Raw genomic sequence first — 18,781 nt, forward strand, 5'->3', positions numbered from 1 at the left:
GATTGGAGTCAACGCCTAGCGCTAGTAATAAAGTATTGTGTTTTACAGACTGATTGTTCAGTCTGTAAAACACTGAACAAATTCCACCATGGTGGGAACAAAATTTGAATGGCGGAGTAGACTCGATGCGCCGAATGGCCTAATGTCTTTTGGTCTAATGGACCCTTTTTCACATCTACAATATCATGAACCTATTTAGTCAATATTCTTTCTACAGAGCAGTGACCTGGAGGGATACTTTAACTTTGTTTTAATTGACCTGGTAATCTTTTCCCTTTCCTCTTTATCTTACAGAGATGACAAGAAAAATTGCAAAGGCTTCATTTTCAGCAGAGATGGTTCATTGTTCGCTTGGTGCAATGGGGAAAAGTCAGTTCTCATCTTCACTCTCCAGTCACTAATCCTTTAAAATCATAAGTTAAGCTTCTGTGTTGAATCATATCCATGCTGCATGTATTTATATTATTGTTGAACTTTATGCTGCTTCACAATTTTGCACTGAGAGATTGCTGCGGCGTTATCCATGCTTTAAGTTGATGCATTGTCATAAACTCAGAGGAGTGCTGGCTGACAAGATAAGTCTTGTAAAATACCACAGGCGTGCATCACTCATTGTGTATTTCAATGTGCTGTGTAGGTCTAGTACTCCAGTTTACCAGGCTCTTTTGCGCGTACAACATTGTATTGATTGTTTGTTCTGTAAGGAGCTCTAATAAGCTCATGTTTAAACAGCTTCTCTTCTTTTCCTCCAGTGTAAATATTGTGACTACCCAGGACGGTCGGTTATTGCACTCTTTTGATTTGCCTAAAACTGCTTTATTGGCATTCTCTCCTCAAAGCAGCATCTTGACAACTTGGCAACCTTATATTAGTGAGTAATTCATTTACAGGAAGTGCATATTCTACATGTAATTTTATTTTGTTATACTAGTCAGCCTTTTTTGCATGAATGCGTAGAGGTTGGATGATTATTTCCACAATTTCCATATAGAAACAAAGAACTGGAAATGCTGGTTATACACAAATGGACACAGAGTGTTGGAGTAACTCAATGCTGGTCTGAAGAAGGGTCTTCGTAAGTTCTAGTAGAATTAGGTAATCAAGTCTACTCCGCCATTCAATGGCTGATCAAGGAAAGAGCGTTCACGTCGCGGCCCTGTTTCCACCAATCTTTCCACCACCACGCACAAGAAGCGACAAGACAGACACCATTGTATGCAGATGCCGAGAGGTGTGTTCAGCTCTGGCTGAACAACTTCTAATCCTGTGTGTGGACTCAATAAGAAGAAGAATGGCTGATCTATTATTCCCTCTGAACCCCATTCTTCTTCCTTCTCCCCACCCCTAACACCCTTATTAATCAAGAATATGACTTAAAAATGTTCATTGACTTGGTCTTGACCCAAAACATCACCTAACCATGTTCTCCAGGGATGCCTGGCCCGCTGAGTTACTCCACTTGTGACACAGAGCTTTGGGGACTGAATAGGGATGTTTAACTAATGAGATAACTTTGAAAACTTGTACAGCCACAATGGGCCGAATGCTTCCATGCTGTGATCATTCTTTAGCCAACGCAGTGGCGCCATTGGTAGATCTGCAGCTTCACGAAGCCAGAGACCCAGGTTCGATCTTGACCACGGGTGCTGTCTGCGTGATTTGCACGTTTTCCCTGTGTAAACCTTGGGTTTCTTCCGGATGCTCCAGTTTCCTCCCACATCTCAAATACATGAGGGTTTGCAGGTTAATTGGTCTCTGTAATTTATATTAGTGTGTAGGAAGTCGATACAAAAGTGGGATAATATAGAACTAATGTGAATGGGCGATCGATGGTCAGCGTGGACTTGATTGGCTGAAGGGACTGTTTCCATGCAGTATGTTTCAAATCAATTCAACGAGTGTTGAATAGTAACGGAAAATATAGAATTATCCACAGGTTACATTTCTAAATTGGGGCAGGCCAGTTTTGAGGGTAGTTCAAGTTCAAGTGAGTTTATTGTCATGTGTCCCTGTATAGGACAATGAAATTCTTGCTTTACTTAAGCACACAGAAAATAGTAGGCATTTACTACAAAACAGATAAATGTGTCCATATACCATGATATAAATATATACACACATGAATAAATAAACTGATAAAGTGCAAATAGCAGAAAGTGGTTATTAATAATCAGAGTTTTGTCCGAGCCAGGTTTAATAGCCTGATGGCTGTGGGGAAGTAGCTATTCTTGAACCTGGTTGTTGCAGTCTTCAGGCTCCTGTACCTTCTACCTGAAGGTAGCAGGGAGATGAGTGTGTGGCCAGGATGGTGTGGGTCTTTGATGATACTGCCAGCCTTTTTGATGCAGCGACTGCGATAAATCCCCTCAATGGAAGGAAGGTCAGAGCCGATGATGGACTGGGCAGTGTTTACTACTTTTTGTAGTCTTTTCCTCTCCAGGGCGCTCAAATTGCCGAACCAAGCCACGATGCAACCGGTCAGCATGCTCTCTACTGTGCACCTGTAGAAGTTAGAGAGAGTCTTCCTTGACAAACCGACTCTCCGTAATCTTCTCAGGAAGTAGAGGCGCTGATGAGATTTTTTTTGATAATTGCGTTAGTGTTCTCGGACCAGGAAAGATCTTCAGAGATGTGCACGCCCAGGAATTTGAAGTTCTTGACCCTTTCAACCATTGACCCATTGATATAAATGGGGCTGTCGGTCTCCCTCCTACTCCTTCCAAAGTCCACAATCAGTTCCTTGGTTTTGCTGGTGTTGAGGGCCAGGTTATTGCGCTGGCACCATATGGACAGTTGCTCGATCTCCCTTCTATTTTCTGACTCATCCCCATCAGTGATACGCCCCACAACAGTGGTGTCGTCAGCGAACTTGATGATGGAGTTCGCACTGTGAACGGCTACGCAGTCATGGGTATAGAGTGAGTACAGCAGGGGGCTGAGCATGCAGCCTTGAGGTGCTCCCGTGCTGATTGTTATCGAGGCTGACACATTTCCACCAATACGAGCAGACTGTGGTCTGTGGATGAGGAAGTCGAGGATCCAGTTGCAGAGGGATGCGCAGAGACCCAGTTCTGCGAGTTTGGTAACCAGTTTGGAGGGGATGATTGTGTTGAATGCCGAGCTGTAATCTATGAATAACAGCCTGACATATGAGTTTTTGTTGTCCAAGTGGTCCAGTGCGGAGTGGAGGGCCAGCGAGATCGCATCCACCCTTGATCTGTTGTGGCGGTAAGCGAACTGCAGTGGGTCCAGGTTTTTGTCGAGGTAGGAGTTGATTTGCTCCATGTTCAGCCTCTCAAAGCACTTCATCACCACCGTCGTTAGTGCCACTGGTCGATAGTCATTGAGGCACGTCACCTTACTCTTCTTGGGCCCTATAATTGATGCCCTTTTAAAGCAGGTGGGGACCTCAGACCTCAGAAGTGAGAGGTTGAAAATGTCCGTAAAAACTCCCGCCAGTTGGTCCGCACAGGTTTTTAGAACACGACCGGGTATACCATCAGGACCAGGTGCTTTTCGGGGGTTCACTCCTCTGAAGGATTTCCTGACGTCGGCCTCTGTGACTGAGACTGAAATGCCATCACAGCGAATGGGGGATCGGGAAGGCACATCAGTATTCTCCCTGTCAAAGCGTGCATAAAACGCATTGAGCTCGTCAGGGAGTGATGTTTCACCGACATTCGAGCTGCCTCCTGGTTTTGCCTTGTAGGAGGTGATTGCATTCAGGCCCCGCCACAGCTGCCGAACATCTGTCTCATCCTCCAGTTTGGAGCAGAAGTCCCTTTTGGCCTTTTTGATGGCCTTACCAAGGTCGTATCTGGACTTCATGTAGGCCACTGTATCATCGGACATGAATGCCCTGTGTCTGGACTTTAGAAGAGTGCGGATCTCAAAGTTCATCCAAGGTTTCTGATTGGGAAACACTCGGAAGGTTTTTGTAGGGATGCAGTGCTCCACACATTTCTTTATGAAGTCTGTAACGACTGTGGCGTATTCGTTCAAGTCCGTTGCCGAGTCCGGTAGTAGACAGCAATTTGCAGAGGTTAATTGGGACATCTATTTACAGGGAAAGAGACATTGGGCAAGTGGAAAGGTGAGATTGGGAGAGTGAAAATTTGATGAATCTTGAAGATAATATTTTTATACAGATGCAAAGATATAATTGGATTTTGTAATGGATTATTAAGTACAGACTGACAGATTTCTATCAGTTCACACATTGTGGCTAATTGTATATGGAAGATAGACGGTTATATTTTCAATGTTCAGGATGTTTTTGAATTATGCGTCTATATTAGTTCTAGATAGTCAGAAGTAGGGTTCCGACCCGAAATGTCACCTGTTCCCTTTCTCCAGAGATGCGGACTGACCCACTGAGATGCTCTAGCACTTTGTGTCTATCTTTGGCATAAACCAGCATCTGCAATTCCTTCTGACACATGTATTAGTTCTAGTGCCTGTTAAAACTTATTAATAACTAGTTGCTCATAAGTCCAATCAGCAAAATAAAATAACTTTTCTTGCATATTGATCAGATTCTAAACCATAAGAATTTGTTACGTGATGCAGTTATAATTCATGACTTCCTGAAGTTTGGATGCTAGTACATCTGCGAGTCCCCATCATTGTTGTGTTCCCTATTGAGTCCTGCAGAGGAGCAATAACTCCCTGACTAAGATGGTCCGGATGCACATTGGTATCTGGTGCTCGGCTTTCTGCCAGGGAAGACTGGTTTAAAAAAAGACAAACCAACTCACTTGAATTGGGTGATCAGGCTTGTAAAGATAAGAAGTGTTGTGCTTATTTTATATCTATACTATAAATACTATACTCTGCGTTTTTAAATTTGCGCAAAAACGCTACCCTACATCGCAAGGATTACTCGCCATCTTACTCACCGTTCTCTGCTCCAAGCCACCAAGTTTTGTTCCGATCGGTGGAAGATTACAAAAGTTATGAGGGTTTAAAAAATTGTGAGATCAGCAGATTGGTCTTCTCGCCTGTCCGTCACCGTAAAAGTAACGCCCCTTCCGGCACCCGCTGGAGAATAAAGCCCCGGAGGAGGGACTGAGTCCGTGAGCACGTCCAGAAACCGCCCGTGCAGAAGCCGCCCAGAATAAAGCTGAAGCAGCGGAGTGTGGGCTGTGTTCGCGGGCAGGGTGGGCTGTGTTCGCGGGCGGGGGCTGTGAGAGCGCTGGGACGGGACCAGTGAGTGGGTTCAGAGCTGGGTCCTGGAGTCAGGCGTGCGGTTGGTGCTGGGGCCAGGAACTGGTGAGCCCACACACCCCCCCTCCACTACCCCCTCCCCACACCCCCCTCCCTTACAACCCCCTCCCCTACACCCCCCCCCCCCTACCACCCCCCCCCACCCCTCCCCCACACCCCACACCCCCCCCCCACACACCCCCTCCCCCACACACCCCCCCCCCTCTCCCCCTCCCCCCCCCCCCCCCCCCCCCCCCCCCCCCCCCCCCCCCCCCCCCCCCCCCCCCCCTCCCCCCCCCCCCCCACTCCCCCCCCTCCCCCCACACCCCCCCCCCCCCCCACACCTCCCACACCCCCTCCCCCACACACCCCCTCCCCCCACACACCCCCTCCCCCACACCACCCCCTCCCCCCCACACACCCCCTCCCCCACACCCCCCCTCCCCACACACCCCTCTCCCCACACACCCCCTCCCCAACACACCCCTCCCCCACACACCCCTCCCCCACACACACACTCCCCCACACACCCCCTCCCCACACCCCCCCCCCCACACACTCCCTCCCCCACACACCCCCCCCCCCACACACCCCCTCCCCCACACACCCCTCCCCCCTCCCACACCCCCCTCCCCCACACCCCCCCTCCCCCCTCACACCCCCCTCCCCCACACCACCCCTCCCCCACACACCCCCCTCCCCCACACACACCCCTCCCCCCCCCATACACACCTCACCCCCCCCCCCCACCCCCCTCCCCACACACCCACTCCCCCACACACACACCCACTCACCCACACACTCCCCCTCACCCACACTCTCCCCCACACACTCCCCCACCCCCACACCCCCCCCCACACACACCCCCTCCCCACACACCCCCCTCCCCCACACACCCCCCCCCCCAACACACCCCCCCCACACACCACCCCCCACACCCCCCTCCCCCACACCCCCTCCCCCACACCCACCCCAACCCCCACACTCCTCCCCCACCCACCCACTCCTCCCCTCCCCCACAAACCACCTCCCCAAACACCCCCTCCCCCTCCCCCAAACCCCCCCCCCCCCACACCCCCCCTCCCAGACACACCCTCTCCCCAGACACCCACCCCTCCCCCACACACACCACTCCCCAAACCCCCCCCCCCCCACACACCCCCTCCCCCGCACCCCCCCCTCCCCCCCCCCCTCCCCCACACCCCCCCTCCTCCCCCACACCCCCCCCCTCCTCCCCCACACACCAACCCACGCTCCCAATGGGTCCCACTTAGTCTAGTTAACAAATTGTTTAGTTTAGTCTACAGATACAGCGCAGAATCAGGCCCTTCAGCCCAACGAATCGACGCCGACCAGCGTTCACCCCATACACTAGCACTATCACTAGGGACAATTTACAATTCTTATCGAAGCCACAAACCTGTACGTTTTTGGAATGTGGGAGGAAACCAGGGAGGGGACAGGGAGAACATACACACTGTACAGACAGCGCCCTTTGTCAGGATCGAACCTGGGACTGTGCCGCTGTAAAGCAACAGCTCTACTACTGCGCCACCATTCCGCCCATGAAAATTGAAAGTATGAAAATAAGATTTAAACTTTTAAAATAGTCTTATCAAAGTATTACAGTCACAAAATAGTTTTATCTGTATCACTGTATCACTCCAGGACTGGGAACTGTAAAGACTATAAAGGCATTCCCTGTGCAGGAGTTGGCAAGGTTGACCACCCCACCTCACGCTTGACCAGACCATCCCACATACCCTGCACATTTGTGCAGTTGGTAGAGCTGCTACCTCACAGCGCCAGAGACCCAGGTTCGAACCTGACCTCTGGTGCTGTCTGCGTGGAGCTTGCATGTTCTCCCAGAGACTGTGGGTTTCTCTTGGTGCGCTGATTTCTTCCCATATCCCAAAGATCTGCAGGTTTGTTGGTTAATTGGCCTCTAAAATTGCCTGTGTCGTGTGTAAGGACTAATATAGAGCTTGTACAAATGGGTGATCGATGATTGGCATGGACTCAGTGGGCAGAAAGGCATGCTGTATCTCTAGCCAAAACGTTAAGTGCAGATGGCCAGAGCTATACTGAGAAACTCTGGATACAGAGCTGGAAGATATAGCCCACTGTTTAGTTTGATGGATGGATGGTCAATTGGAGCACAAATGCCAGCAAAGCCAGCTTGGCCAAATCATCTTTTTCAGTGCTATGAATTTTACCTTAATGTTTAGTCAAAACATAACAATCTATCAGTGTGCTGGTAACTGATGTTCATTGTTCGACAATACTTTTCTTTAGCAACCAAAAATAATCCACATGGAGACCCAAATCTGCAGCTTTGGAATCTTAAGTCTGGACATTGTCTCAAGTCACTTTTCCAAAAGAAAATGCAAGGCTGGTAAGGATATGTTTTTATACATGAGATAATTAAGTCTGTATTTTATTAACGCATTAAAAGTCGTTGTAAGTTTCCATTCCACTTTGCCAATATCCAGTGATTTTGTGCTTTCATCAAATTGTGGGGATTGGCAAGAAAGGTTCATCCCCACTTTCAACTGAGCACCTTGTATTGTAAATTTAGAACAATTAAGTTGGTTCCAGATTGTAAGTTAAAATGGTGAGCGAACTGTTGAACGTAAAAGATCAAGTTGGCACAACGGCAGAGTTGCTGCCTTACAGCACCAGAGATTCAGGTTCGATCCTGACTGCAGAGGCTGTCTGTATGGAGTTTGTACACTCTCCCCATGACCTGTGTGAGTTTTCTCTGGGTGCTCTGGTTTCCTCCCACACTCTAAAGATGTACATGTTTGTGGGTAAATTTCGGTAAGATTGTAAATTATCTGTAGTTTGTGTAGGATGGTGTTAGTGTGCGGGGGATCGCTGGTCGGTGTGGGCCGAAGGGCCTGTTTCTGCACTGTATCTCTAAGCTAAACTAATCTAAATCAATTAAGTTTGTGATTGGAGGTAGGTGTTTTTGAACTTCTGTACCTCTTGCCTGATGTATTGGTCCTTGATTATGCTGGTAGCCCTACAAAGAAGAATTATTGAAAAGTGCAAAAAACGTTAAGGTTTAACAGTTTTCCAGAGCACTCGTTGGAAAACAAACCCAGCTGAATTCTTTATCTGTGTCACATGTTAATGACTGCCTTTTTCTCCTTGAGATTAGGTGTCCTTGTTGGTCGGATGATGAAAGTTTATGCGCACGAAATGTAAACAACGAGGTGCAGTTTTTTGAGGGCAACGAATTTGGTATGTAATTCCATCCAGATTACTCAGAAACCAGAGAACTGTACTGAAAGTGAACATTAGTTATATTTAAAACTTTGACCAAATAAATGTCATGTGCTGAAGATCATTTATTTAAATTATTTTTTTAGATTTTGGAATAAATCACACATTGAGATTAACAAATTGATCAAAGCCATGAACATCTGAAGGATATTTCCACTTTTTCAATTATTCAATCTGATAAGATTATTTGTGCCTATTATTTATTTTGATTTAACAGGAAAGAGTTTAGTGATACAGTGCAGAAATAGGTCCTTCGGCCCACTGCCTGTGTCGACCAGCACTCCCCGCACACTAACACTATCCTACACATGCGAGGGACAACTTACAATTTACCGAAGCTAATTAACCTACAAACCTGTACGTCTTTGGAGTGTGGGAGGAAACCGGAGCACCCAGAGAAAACCATGCAGGTCACTGGGAGAGCACACAAACTCTGTACAGACAGCACCCATGGTCAGGATTGAACCTGGGTCTCTGGTAATGTAAGGCAGTAACTCTACTGTGATGCCACCGTGCCGCCCAAGAGGCGACATTGTTAAAATTGAAGTCCCCGGTTTATGACACTTCCATTCCTGAGAACGGTTTATAACCAGAACGGTTCCTAAATCAGAATTGAATAAAAACCGTGTATGAGGAGATCAGAGTAACAGCTGTGATGGGAGAGTGAGCAAGCGCAGGAAGAACGGCCCACTACGGTGGGGTCATGATGTTACAGCAGAATTTGCCCGCATTGTTGTGAATGTATAGGCACCATAGTAAGCGGCAGAGAACGCATTCTTGCGGGGTACTAGTGTTCAGTATTGTCATGGAGGATGTAGTCATACAGTGTGGAAACAGGCCCTTTGGCCCAACTTGCCCATACCAGCTAACATGTCGCATCGACACTAGTCCCACCTGCCTGCGTTTGGCCCATATCTTTCTAAACCTTTCCAAATGTTTCTTAAACGTTGTGATACTACCCGCCTCAACTACCTCCTCCAGCACATTCTATATATCCACCACCCTCTGGGTGGAAAAAGATACACCTCGGGTTCCCATTAAATCTTTTTCCCCCTCACCTTATTCACAATGTCCTCTGGTTCTTGATCCTGTTACTCTGGGAAAGAGACTCTTGAGCGTCTACCTGATCTATTCCTCTCATGATTTCCCATGCTGTTTTGTTGTTTATCCTCACTGATTCTGGTCTGTGCGTCAGGAAGTCAGATTCAGTTGCAGAAGGGTGCTAAGTCCTAGATCCAAGAACTTGGAGATGTCTTCCTCTCCTGGGTAAAGTTCCTGGAAAGAATGCAAAATATATTTCAGTGCTACTAGGCAACACTTGTTTTTATTGTATATTTTTAGAAGAAATTAACAAGCCAATACTCTGCGATGAATTTTACTTATGTTACTTTCTCAATCCCTTGATATCAGATAAAATAGCGAACAAACTCCATTTGCAGAAAGTATCAGATTTTGCATTGTCGCCTGGACCTCAGCCCTGCAAGGTACTTTTATCATTTACTTCCTCTTCTGTGTTTTGCACGGCATGTTTGTAAAAATAATTATCAGGTAAAGACATTTTAAAGCATAGTAGAAGTGAAACCGAAGATAGACACAAAGTGCTGGAGTAACTCAGCAGGTCAGGCAGCGTCTTTGTCTGCAGAAGATTTCCGACCCGAAATATCACCCATCTGTTTTCTCCAAAGATGCTACTTGATTCGCTGAGTTAGTCCTGCACATTGTGTCTATCCTCGGTATAATCCTGCAACTGCAGTTCCTTCCTACACATAATAGAAGTTAAGTCAAAAGCAGAACCACTACGGCAGAAGATGGTATCTCAACTGTAGCTCTAAAATGTGACTGTAACTCTGAAATGTGGCTGACTTTAAATTTGACTGATTATTGAGTTCAACTTAACTATTACAACTTCACATTTGTATTGCCTGCCTCTCTCCATAAGGACAAACCAGTTTACAGTATTGCAACTGTTGCTTGTCTCAGCTCAAACTTCCCCTCAATATCTTTTCACAGTTTTAGTCAATTTAGTACAGACACCTCCTGGCCTATGCAGGAGACGACCTACGCACTTATCTGTACTCGGCCCCAAGCGCAATGAAGGTAGTTTCTAATTTTCACAACACTGTACGATCACTCGTTTACATCGGAAACAGGTCGGCAATGGCGGCGGTGCTTATTCAGAAGGCCGTGCGCCTCAGAAAGTGGCCCAGATGCCTTAATACTACGAGTCTTTGGGCATTTGAACTTGGGCTATTTGCCGCAATTTGAAGTGGTTTTAATATTTATAATTCCACACATTCTCCCACCTTTGCTTGCAATTTTGTATTTCGATGCAAGAGATCAACTTTGCAACTCATTTCTGCACAACTGTCAGGTCCGGTGTGTAGGAAGAAACTGCAGGTGCTAGTTTATACCGAAGATAGACTCAAATTGCTGGAGATACACAGCGGGTCAGGCAGTATCTCTGGAGTAAAGGAATAGTTGACGTTTCCGGTCGGAACCTTTCTTCAAACTGAAAGATAGAGGTGGGTGAGCTGATGTCTCCAGTGACAAATCCAATCTGTCCTTGCTTAAGATGAAGGATTGCTTTCAAGAAAAAGATTTGTATGAAAACACTGTTAAATAAGGTGAAATGTTTCTTTTAATATGGAGCATTGTATGGAGGATGTCTTTGAAGATGTTTTGAGATGCAGTTTTAATCTAAAACAACTGACCAGTTCAAACCTCTTGTTCGTTAAAGGTTGCTGTGTATGTGCCTGGATCGAAGGGTGCACCATCCTTTGTTCGATTGTACCAGTATCCAAATTTTGATGGCCCATCTTCTGCCTTGGCAAATAAAAGTTTTTTTAAAGCTGACAAAGTGACAATGCTTTGGAATAAGAAAGGTAGGATATCTTCTGATGTTCTCATGATATCAAGATATCATGCTTACATGAAAAGGCTTTGTAAGCGACAGGTAATGCTTAATATTAAGTTGCAATATTCAACACCTGAAGAGCTCAATGGCACGAGAAACTGTAAGAGTAAGTGAAGTGATTTATGGTGTTTGTTCGCCGAAGGAAGTCAGTGCAATTTCTGGAGAGCATTAATAAAGTACAGGTGCACAACCTTTTATCCGAAAGCCTTGGGACCAGACACTTGTCGGATTTCGGACATTTTCGGATTTCCGAATGGAAGATCTTTAGCGTAGATTAGGTAGCTAGCGCGGGCGGCTTGAAAAGTCTGGAGCGGCTGCCTCCTCCCCGGAGACCGGGGAATCATTGTAAATCATTGCATAAATGTTAGTCAGTTAGTTTGGAGAGATTTTATGTGGTGGTGGTGGGGTGGGTGGGTGAAGGGGGAAACTTTAATTCTTAGTCCCCTACCTGGTCGGCGACTCCCAACATCGCGGAGCTGGGGGCTCCGTCCGGCCGCGGGCGGCGCCGGTTGGAGCTCCGACCCCGGCAACTCGACCCCTGGCTGCGAGGCGCTCCAAATCCAGTGCCGCCCGCGGCCGGACGCCCGCAGTCCCAGCTCAGCGAATGTTGGGAGAAGGCAGCCTCAGCGCCCTGGAGCTTACCGCACAGCGACCCAGTAAGGCATTGCCCGCTCCCCGCAGGTATCCCAGCGCTGCAACGCCGCCGACTCCCAACATTCGCGGAGCTGGGGCTGCGGGCGTCCTGCCGCGGGCGGCGCTGGATTTGGAGCGCCTCGCAGCCAGGGGTAGAGTTGCCGGGGTCGGAGCTACAACCGGCGCCGCCCAAAGCTGGGAGTTGGCGGCCACAGCGCTGCGGAGCTTACTGCACGGCGACCCGGTAAGGCATTGACCGCTCCCCGCCTCTCTGACCAGGTAGGGGACTAAGAATTAAAGTTTACCCCTTCAACCCCCCACATAAAAGCCCTCCAAACTAACTGACTAACATTTAAGCAATGATTTACAGATGTTTAAGTGTCTCCCCGGTCTCCGGGGAGGAGGCAGCCGCTACAGTAGTACAGACCTGGGTTGACCGTGGGTCGTTTCGGGTCAAGTTTGGCGCCAAACGCGAGCTTTCTGGAAAAAATGGCCGGTTTTCGGAGTTTTTCGGTTTCCGGAACACCGGATAAAAGGTTGTGCACCTGTAATATCATTTTTGACATCCGGACAAGTCTAATTCAACTTAAAAGTTTTCTGCTCTCACCTCATTTAATTAGCTTCCTTTATGCTCTCTGTCATACCATGATGTGAACGATGGGCAAGCAAACTATTTGGAATTTGAGGCTACCATGATGTGGACAGACTGTCCACCACTTGTTTGTCTTCTGTAACCATCACAAACAGATTGTTGTGCTTAGATTAGGAATGTGCTTTTCAGTGATTTGAGATTAGAAATTCTCCAATTTTAAGTAACCTTCCCTTAACCCATTCTCTTCCTACATACACTCATGTCCCGTCCCCGGTCCCCATTTCCCCCTAATTCCCCCTTTCTTTCCCCTCTCCGTCCCCTTCCACCAAAATCCCTCCCTATAGTTTACACTCCTCCATCTACTTATCTGACATCCTTTTGTTTCCTTCCCAATGATTCAATGATACTTTATTGTCACATGTACCTGGGTACAGGTAATATATATACCACATACCCATTCCCTCCACAGATGCTGCCTGACCCACTTAAGGGCCTGTCCCTCTTAGCGATTCTTTTTTGGCGACTACCAGCATCATTGACTGACTTATCAGGTCACCGAAAAATTCGCAGCGTGACGTGGCGTGATGACGTATTGACTCGCGGTGTGTTTTCAAGTGTTGTAACTTTTTTTTGTCGCCGCTGGATTTTAAAATGTTCAAAATCATTTGGTGACATTGATGTGACGCCGACAGTCAGCGAAAAAATCGCCAAGTGGGACAGGCCCTTAAATTCTTCCAGCACTTTGTATTTTGCTTTGTAATTTGCTGCGTGGGTGCAAATCCACCTAATCCACATCCTAAAGATGTGCCGGTTTGCTGGTTAATTAGCTTCTGTAAAATTGTAACTGCTCCTTCGATCAAGCTTTTAATACCTCTTTACGTGGTTCATTTTATGATGGTATGGTGAAGCACCGAGAGTCGGGGACCAGAGGCCACAGCCTCAATAAAAGGACATACCTTTATAATAGAGATCAGGAGGAATTGCTTTAGCCAGAGGGTGGTAATTCTGTGAAATTCTTTGGCAAGATATTCGGTATTTTAAAACGTAGATTCATAGGTTCTTGAGATAAACACAAAGTGCTCGAGAAACTCAGTGGGTCAGTCGGGGTCCATGGAGGAAAAGGATGGATGACATTCCGGATCGGGATTCCTCCTCAGGATTGAGTCTGCGGAGTGGTCCTGACACGAAACATTACCCATCCTTCCTCTCCAGAGACGCTGCCTGACCCGCTGAGTTACTCCAGCACTTTGTGTCTATCTTTGGTATTAACCAGTATTTGCAGTTCTTTATCTCTACTACTTCATAGGTTCTTGGCATCAAAGGTTAAAGGGAGAAGGCAGGAGAATTAGATTAGGAGGGAAAATTAGATCAGCCATGATCGAATGACAGAGCAGAATGGCCTAATTCTGCTCCTATGTCTAATGATCATGCTCTAATGCTTTTCTGTGCTAAATGTAAAATAATGATTGTGTTCTCATGTTGCCTTTCTGCAGGGACTGCTTTGTTGGTGATCGCCAGTACGGATGTAGACAAGTCTGGAGCATCGTATTATGGCGAACAAACCCTGCACTATATCGCATCCAATGGAGAAAGTGCATTAGTGCAGCTGCGTAAGTATCCTTTCAAACATTTGTAAATAAGATTAGGAAGCTGCTGATGCTTGCCTTTGGCTTGTTTAATGATTGCCATCAGGCTCTCTTTGCTTATGTAAATTATCTACTAGAGGTGCTCACATTTATTGGCTAGAACTTTCCAATTTTCTCCTTTACAGGTAGGAATAATGGATTGGTTGTTAACATACTATAAAATTAGCATAGATGGGAGCAATTAGAGTTCTAATCTAACTCTGTTAACTGCGACGGGCACAATTTCATGCGTGAAAAATTTTCAGAGGAATTGTTGGTTGCTGTGGATTATAATCTAATAATTTAAAAAATGTAGGCTTGGTTAGGATTAGATCAAACGTGTTCGACCAACCATGCTGATCTTCCGTGCCTCCACAGCAATGTACAAAAACACTGTATCAGAAGGTGACACAGTGGCGCAGCGATAAAGTTGCTGCCCTATAGCACCAGAGACCCAGGTTTGATCCTGACTATGGTGTGCTGTCTGTATGGAGTTTGCACGTTCTCCCTGTGACGGTATGGGGTTTCTCTGGGTGCTCCGTTTCCTCACACATTCTAAAGACATGCAGGTGTGTAGGTCAATTGGCTTCTGTAATTAGTCCCTGTTGTGTAGGATGATCGCTGGTCGGCACGGACTCAGTGGCTCGATAGACCTGTGTCCACGCTGTAGCTGTAAACTAAATAAACTAAAGAGTCAGGTGCAGGGCCTATATACTCCACATCTGGCTGCTCTGTTTAGTGGCTTGTTTTCTTCTTACTTTATTTTAATGAAAAATATATTTAATCTATGTAAATTTGCTTCACCTCCAATAAGCTTCTTGCTGGAATGGAGCCACACAGTTACCTTATGCAGGATATATAGAATCATATTGAGTTATACAGTGTGGAAACAGGCCTTTCGGCCCAACATGCCCCATTTACACTAGTCCCACTTGCCTGCGTTTGCCCCATTTCACTCTAAACCTGGCCAATCCTGTCCTAATGTTGCGATAGTACCTGCTTCAACTACCTCCTCTGGTAGCTCGTTCCTTAGACCCATCACTCTGTGTGTGGAATAAGTTACCCCTTAGGTTCCTATTAAATATTTTCCCCCTCACTTTAAACCAATATCCTCTGGTTATTGATTCCCCTACTCTGGGCAAGAGACTCTGTGCATCTGCCCAATCTATTCCTATCATGATTTTGAACACCTCTATAAGATTAGCCTTCTAAGCTTGAAGTCATTGTCAACCGGTTCACAGAAGCATGCAAGAGAATGGGTCTTGAAGGAGACATCCGCCATAACGGGCCTGCAGCAGAGTGAACTAACCAACATGCAGGAAAAGGCTATTTGACCTCCTCCATGTCAACCTGTCACAGCCGTATCAGTCCATGACAGTTTTAATATGAGTGGCCGAGGCTCCTCGTGTAGCAAGGAACTGCAGATAGACACAAAATGCTGGAGTAACTGAGCGAGACAGGCAGCATCTCTGGAGAAGGAATGGGTGATGTTTCGATTCAAGACCCTTCTTCAGACTGAGAGTCAGGGGAGATATATGGAAGGGTAAGGTGTGAAAACGAGAAAACAAGGGGGATGAAGTTCCCTGTAGAAGATCCCCTGTAGAAGATGTTAAGAATAGATCTTTGCTAATTAGAAGATGACAACGAAGCATACAAAGATAACATTTAATCAGGAGAACAGTCAGACTGGTCGAAGAACTAGGATGGGGGAGGGATTGAGAGAGAGGGAAAGCAAAGGTTACTAAGTTAAAGAAGTCAATATTCATACCGCTGGGTTGTAAGCTGCCCAAAGCGAAATATGAGGTGCTGTTCCTCCAATTTGCGTTGGGCCTCACTTACAGTGGAGGAGGCCCAGGACAGAAAAGTCAGTACGAGAATGGGAGGAGGAGTTAAGTGTTTAGCAACTGGGAGATCATGTAGGTCTAGGCGGACTGAGCAGTAGTATTCAGTGAAATCATCGCCCAGTCTATGTTTGTTCTCACCGATGTATATGAGTCTAACTTCATCCCCTTTGTTCACACATTTTCACATCTTACCCTTCCATATCTCCGCGTTTCCCTCTCCCCTGACTCTCAGTCTGAAGAAGGCTCTCAACCCAAAACATCACCCATTCCTTCTCTCCAGAAATGTTGCCTGTCCTGCTGAGTTACTCCAGCATTTTGTGTCTTTCTTTGGTGTAAACCAGCATCTGCAGTTCCCTCCTGCACATTCTTTAGTCCACTGGATAATCCAAAATATGCGTGTCCATGTGGCTCCCTTATGGTTCATGATGGGCAACCAGATTTCACTAGACACAATCTTCACACCTATCCCTGGGCAGCACAGCGGTAAAGCTGCTGCCTTACAGTGCCAGAGACCTGGGTTTGACCCTGATTGTGGGTGCTGTCTATACGGAGATTGTACGTTCACCCTGTGAAAAGCCGTACAGGTGTGTAAGTTAATTGGCTTCTGTAAATGGTAAATTGTCCCTAGTATGGAGGATAATGCTCGTGGACAGTGATCGCTGGTCAGCGCAGACTCGGTGTGCCAAACAGCCGGATAACGGAAGACATAGCAAGAACTGTGAATGTATAAAACACCAGAGGTGAAAGAGTGCAAAAATCTTGATAGATTGGCAGTCACGTAGAAAGACATCATGATGGAGTGATTTGAAAATGTTCCATAATTAAGCTATAGCTAGTCTGGAAGCAAGTTAGGTCATCAAGTTCAGACTTGATGAAATAATAACATTTTGGTGTAAATTAAGATATGATCTAAACATGAGGTTGAAATTAAAGGGAATACAGGTGGAAGGCCACCCAGGAGAATATTGGAATAGCTGTGTCGCTTTTTCACTCAACGGAGAGCACAGCTGACGAGTTTGAACAAGCTTGCATTCATATTGTGTCTTGTCAAGCCCTTGTTATTCCCAAGGTGTGTCGCAACCCATGAATTTAATTTAAAGCATACTCCTGTTAAGCCAAACATGGGAGCCATTTGGAGAGAAACAAAGATCCAGAAACACCAATGACAAACTAATCTGCTGTTGATTGCGGAATAAAAATTTGTTCAAGCAAAAGGTTTAAATCCACTATAATTTCCTTGGAACAATAGTGTTACCAAGTAAGCAAGCTCCTTACGTCCAATGAAGGGTGCTGACACGAAATGTCATCTATCCATGTTCTCCAGAGATGTCGCTTGATCTGTTGAGTTACTCCAGCACAGTCTTTTTTTTTAATTAATCGGCATCTGCAGTTCCTTGTTTCTGCATTCTCATAATTTCTCCTTTGGGGTTGGATTTTATTTTTGATTACGTGTTTGTGAATTGCTTTGAAACATTTTTTTCCAAGTTAAAAATGCTGCAGTTTATGGAGAATGCTTCTTTCAAATAGTTACACGCTGGAATATTCATCATAGCATCTTATTGTTGAATCAATTTCATTTCTTTCAGCAAAAAATGGACCGATTTATGACGTGGTGTGGAATCCAAATTCAGTTGAATTTTGTGCCGTGTATGGTTTCATGCCTGCCAAAGTGACAGTCTTCAACCAGAAGTGTGACCCAGTCTTTGACTTTGGTACAGGCCCTCGTAATGCAGCATTCTACAGCCCTCAAGGGCACATCCTGGTGTTAGCAGGCTTTGGAAACCTCCGAGGACAGATGGAAGTCTGGGATGTAAAAAAATACAAACAGATTTCGAAGCCACAAGCTGCTGACACAACCTGTTTCTCGTGGTGCCCGGATGGTGAGCACATTGTGACAGCGACTTGTGCGCCAAGACTACGGGTTAGCAATGGCTTTAAGATTTGGCACTACAGCGGTGCAGTTCGACACAACATCGAAATACCATCAAACTCTGAACTCTGGGAAGTCCAGTGGCAGCCGTTTGTAGATGGTGCTTTCCCAGAGAAGCCCATCAGATACCATACGGTTCCCAATGATGTTCTTAGTATTGATGTCAAACCAGCACAGGCCTACAGACCGCCTGCACTAAGAAACAAGCCAATAACCAGCACAAAACTGGTGAGTGGTATTCAGTACATATTTGATTCTGGATGCTCTTTTTCATGTTTTTGCAAGTTGAAATGTTTTTTTAATATATTTTTGGTACAAATTAGAGAATCAGACCACTTACAGGATGAATTGATGTCACTGGATTTGAGAAAGTATCTACAGTGGGGCAGTAAGGTGGTACAGCGGTAGAGTTGCTGCCTTACAGCACCAGACACCCTGGTTTGATCCTGACTACCTACGGGTGTTGTCTGCATGGAGACAGTACGTTGACCTGCATGGGTTTTTTTTCTGGGTGCTCCGGTTTCTTCACACACTCCAAAGACCTACAGATTTGTTGGTTAATTAGCTTGGTAAAAAATTGGACATTATCCCTAGTGCGTGCAGGATAGTGTAAGTGTGTGGGGAGCGCTGGACAGCGCGGACTCGGTGGACAAAAGGGCCTGTTTCCGTTCTGTATCTCTAAAGTGAGCAGACTCAAATCCATAACACTATAACATTTTGCTAGCTACTTATTATATTGGTTTTAAACTC

At 46.2% G+C, this 18,781-nt stretch overlaps 1 protein-coding gene across 2 annotated transcripts in view; it reads left to right on the forward strand.

Moving 5' to 3' along the window:
- eif2a (eukaryotic translation initiation factor 2A) overlaps positions 1 to 18,781 on the forward strand; it is a 38,143-nt gene that overhangs the window by 12,729 nt on the left and 6,633 nt on the right. For both annotated transcript variants that reach the window (XM_055645725.1, XM_055645724.1), the window contains exons 3-10: positions 295 to 369; positions 753 to 871; positions 7,501 to 7,600; positions 8,369 to 8,451; positions 9,904 to 9,977; positions 11,231 to 11,375; positions 14,126 to 14,242; positions 17,688 to 18,259. In XM_055645725.1, the coding sequence (XP_055501700.1) occupies positions 295 to 369; positions 753 to 871; positions 7,501 to 7,600; positions 8,369 to 8,451; positions 9,904 to 9,977; positions 11,231 to 11,375; positions 14,126 to 14,242; positions 17,688 to 18,259 (1,285 nt within the window). The remainder of the gene's footprint in view (positions 1 to 294; positions 370 to 752; positions 872 to 7,500; positions 7,601 to 8,368; positions 8,452 to 9,903; positions 9,978 to 11,230; positions 11,376 to 14,125; positions 14,243 to 17,687; positions 18,260 to 18,781) is intronic.

The sequence above is a fragment of the Leucoraja erinacea genome, chromosome 14, assembly GCF_028641065.1.
Source record: "Leucoraja erinacea ecotype New England chromosome 14, Leri_hhj_1, whole genome shotgun sequence".
Taxonomy (NCBI): domain Eukaryota; kingdom Metazoa; phylum Chordata; class Chondrichthyes; order Rajiformes; family Rajidae; genus Leucoraja; species Leucoraja erinaceus.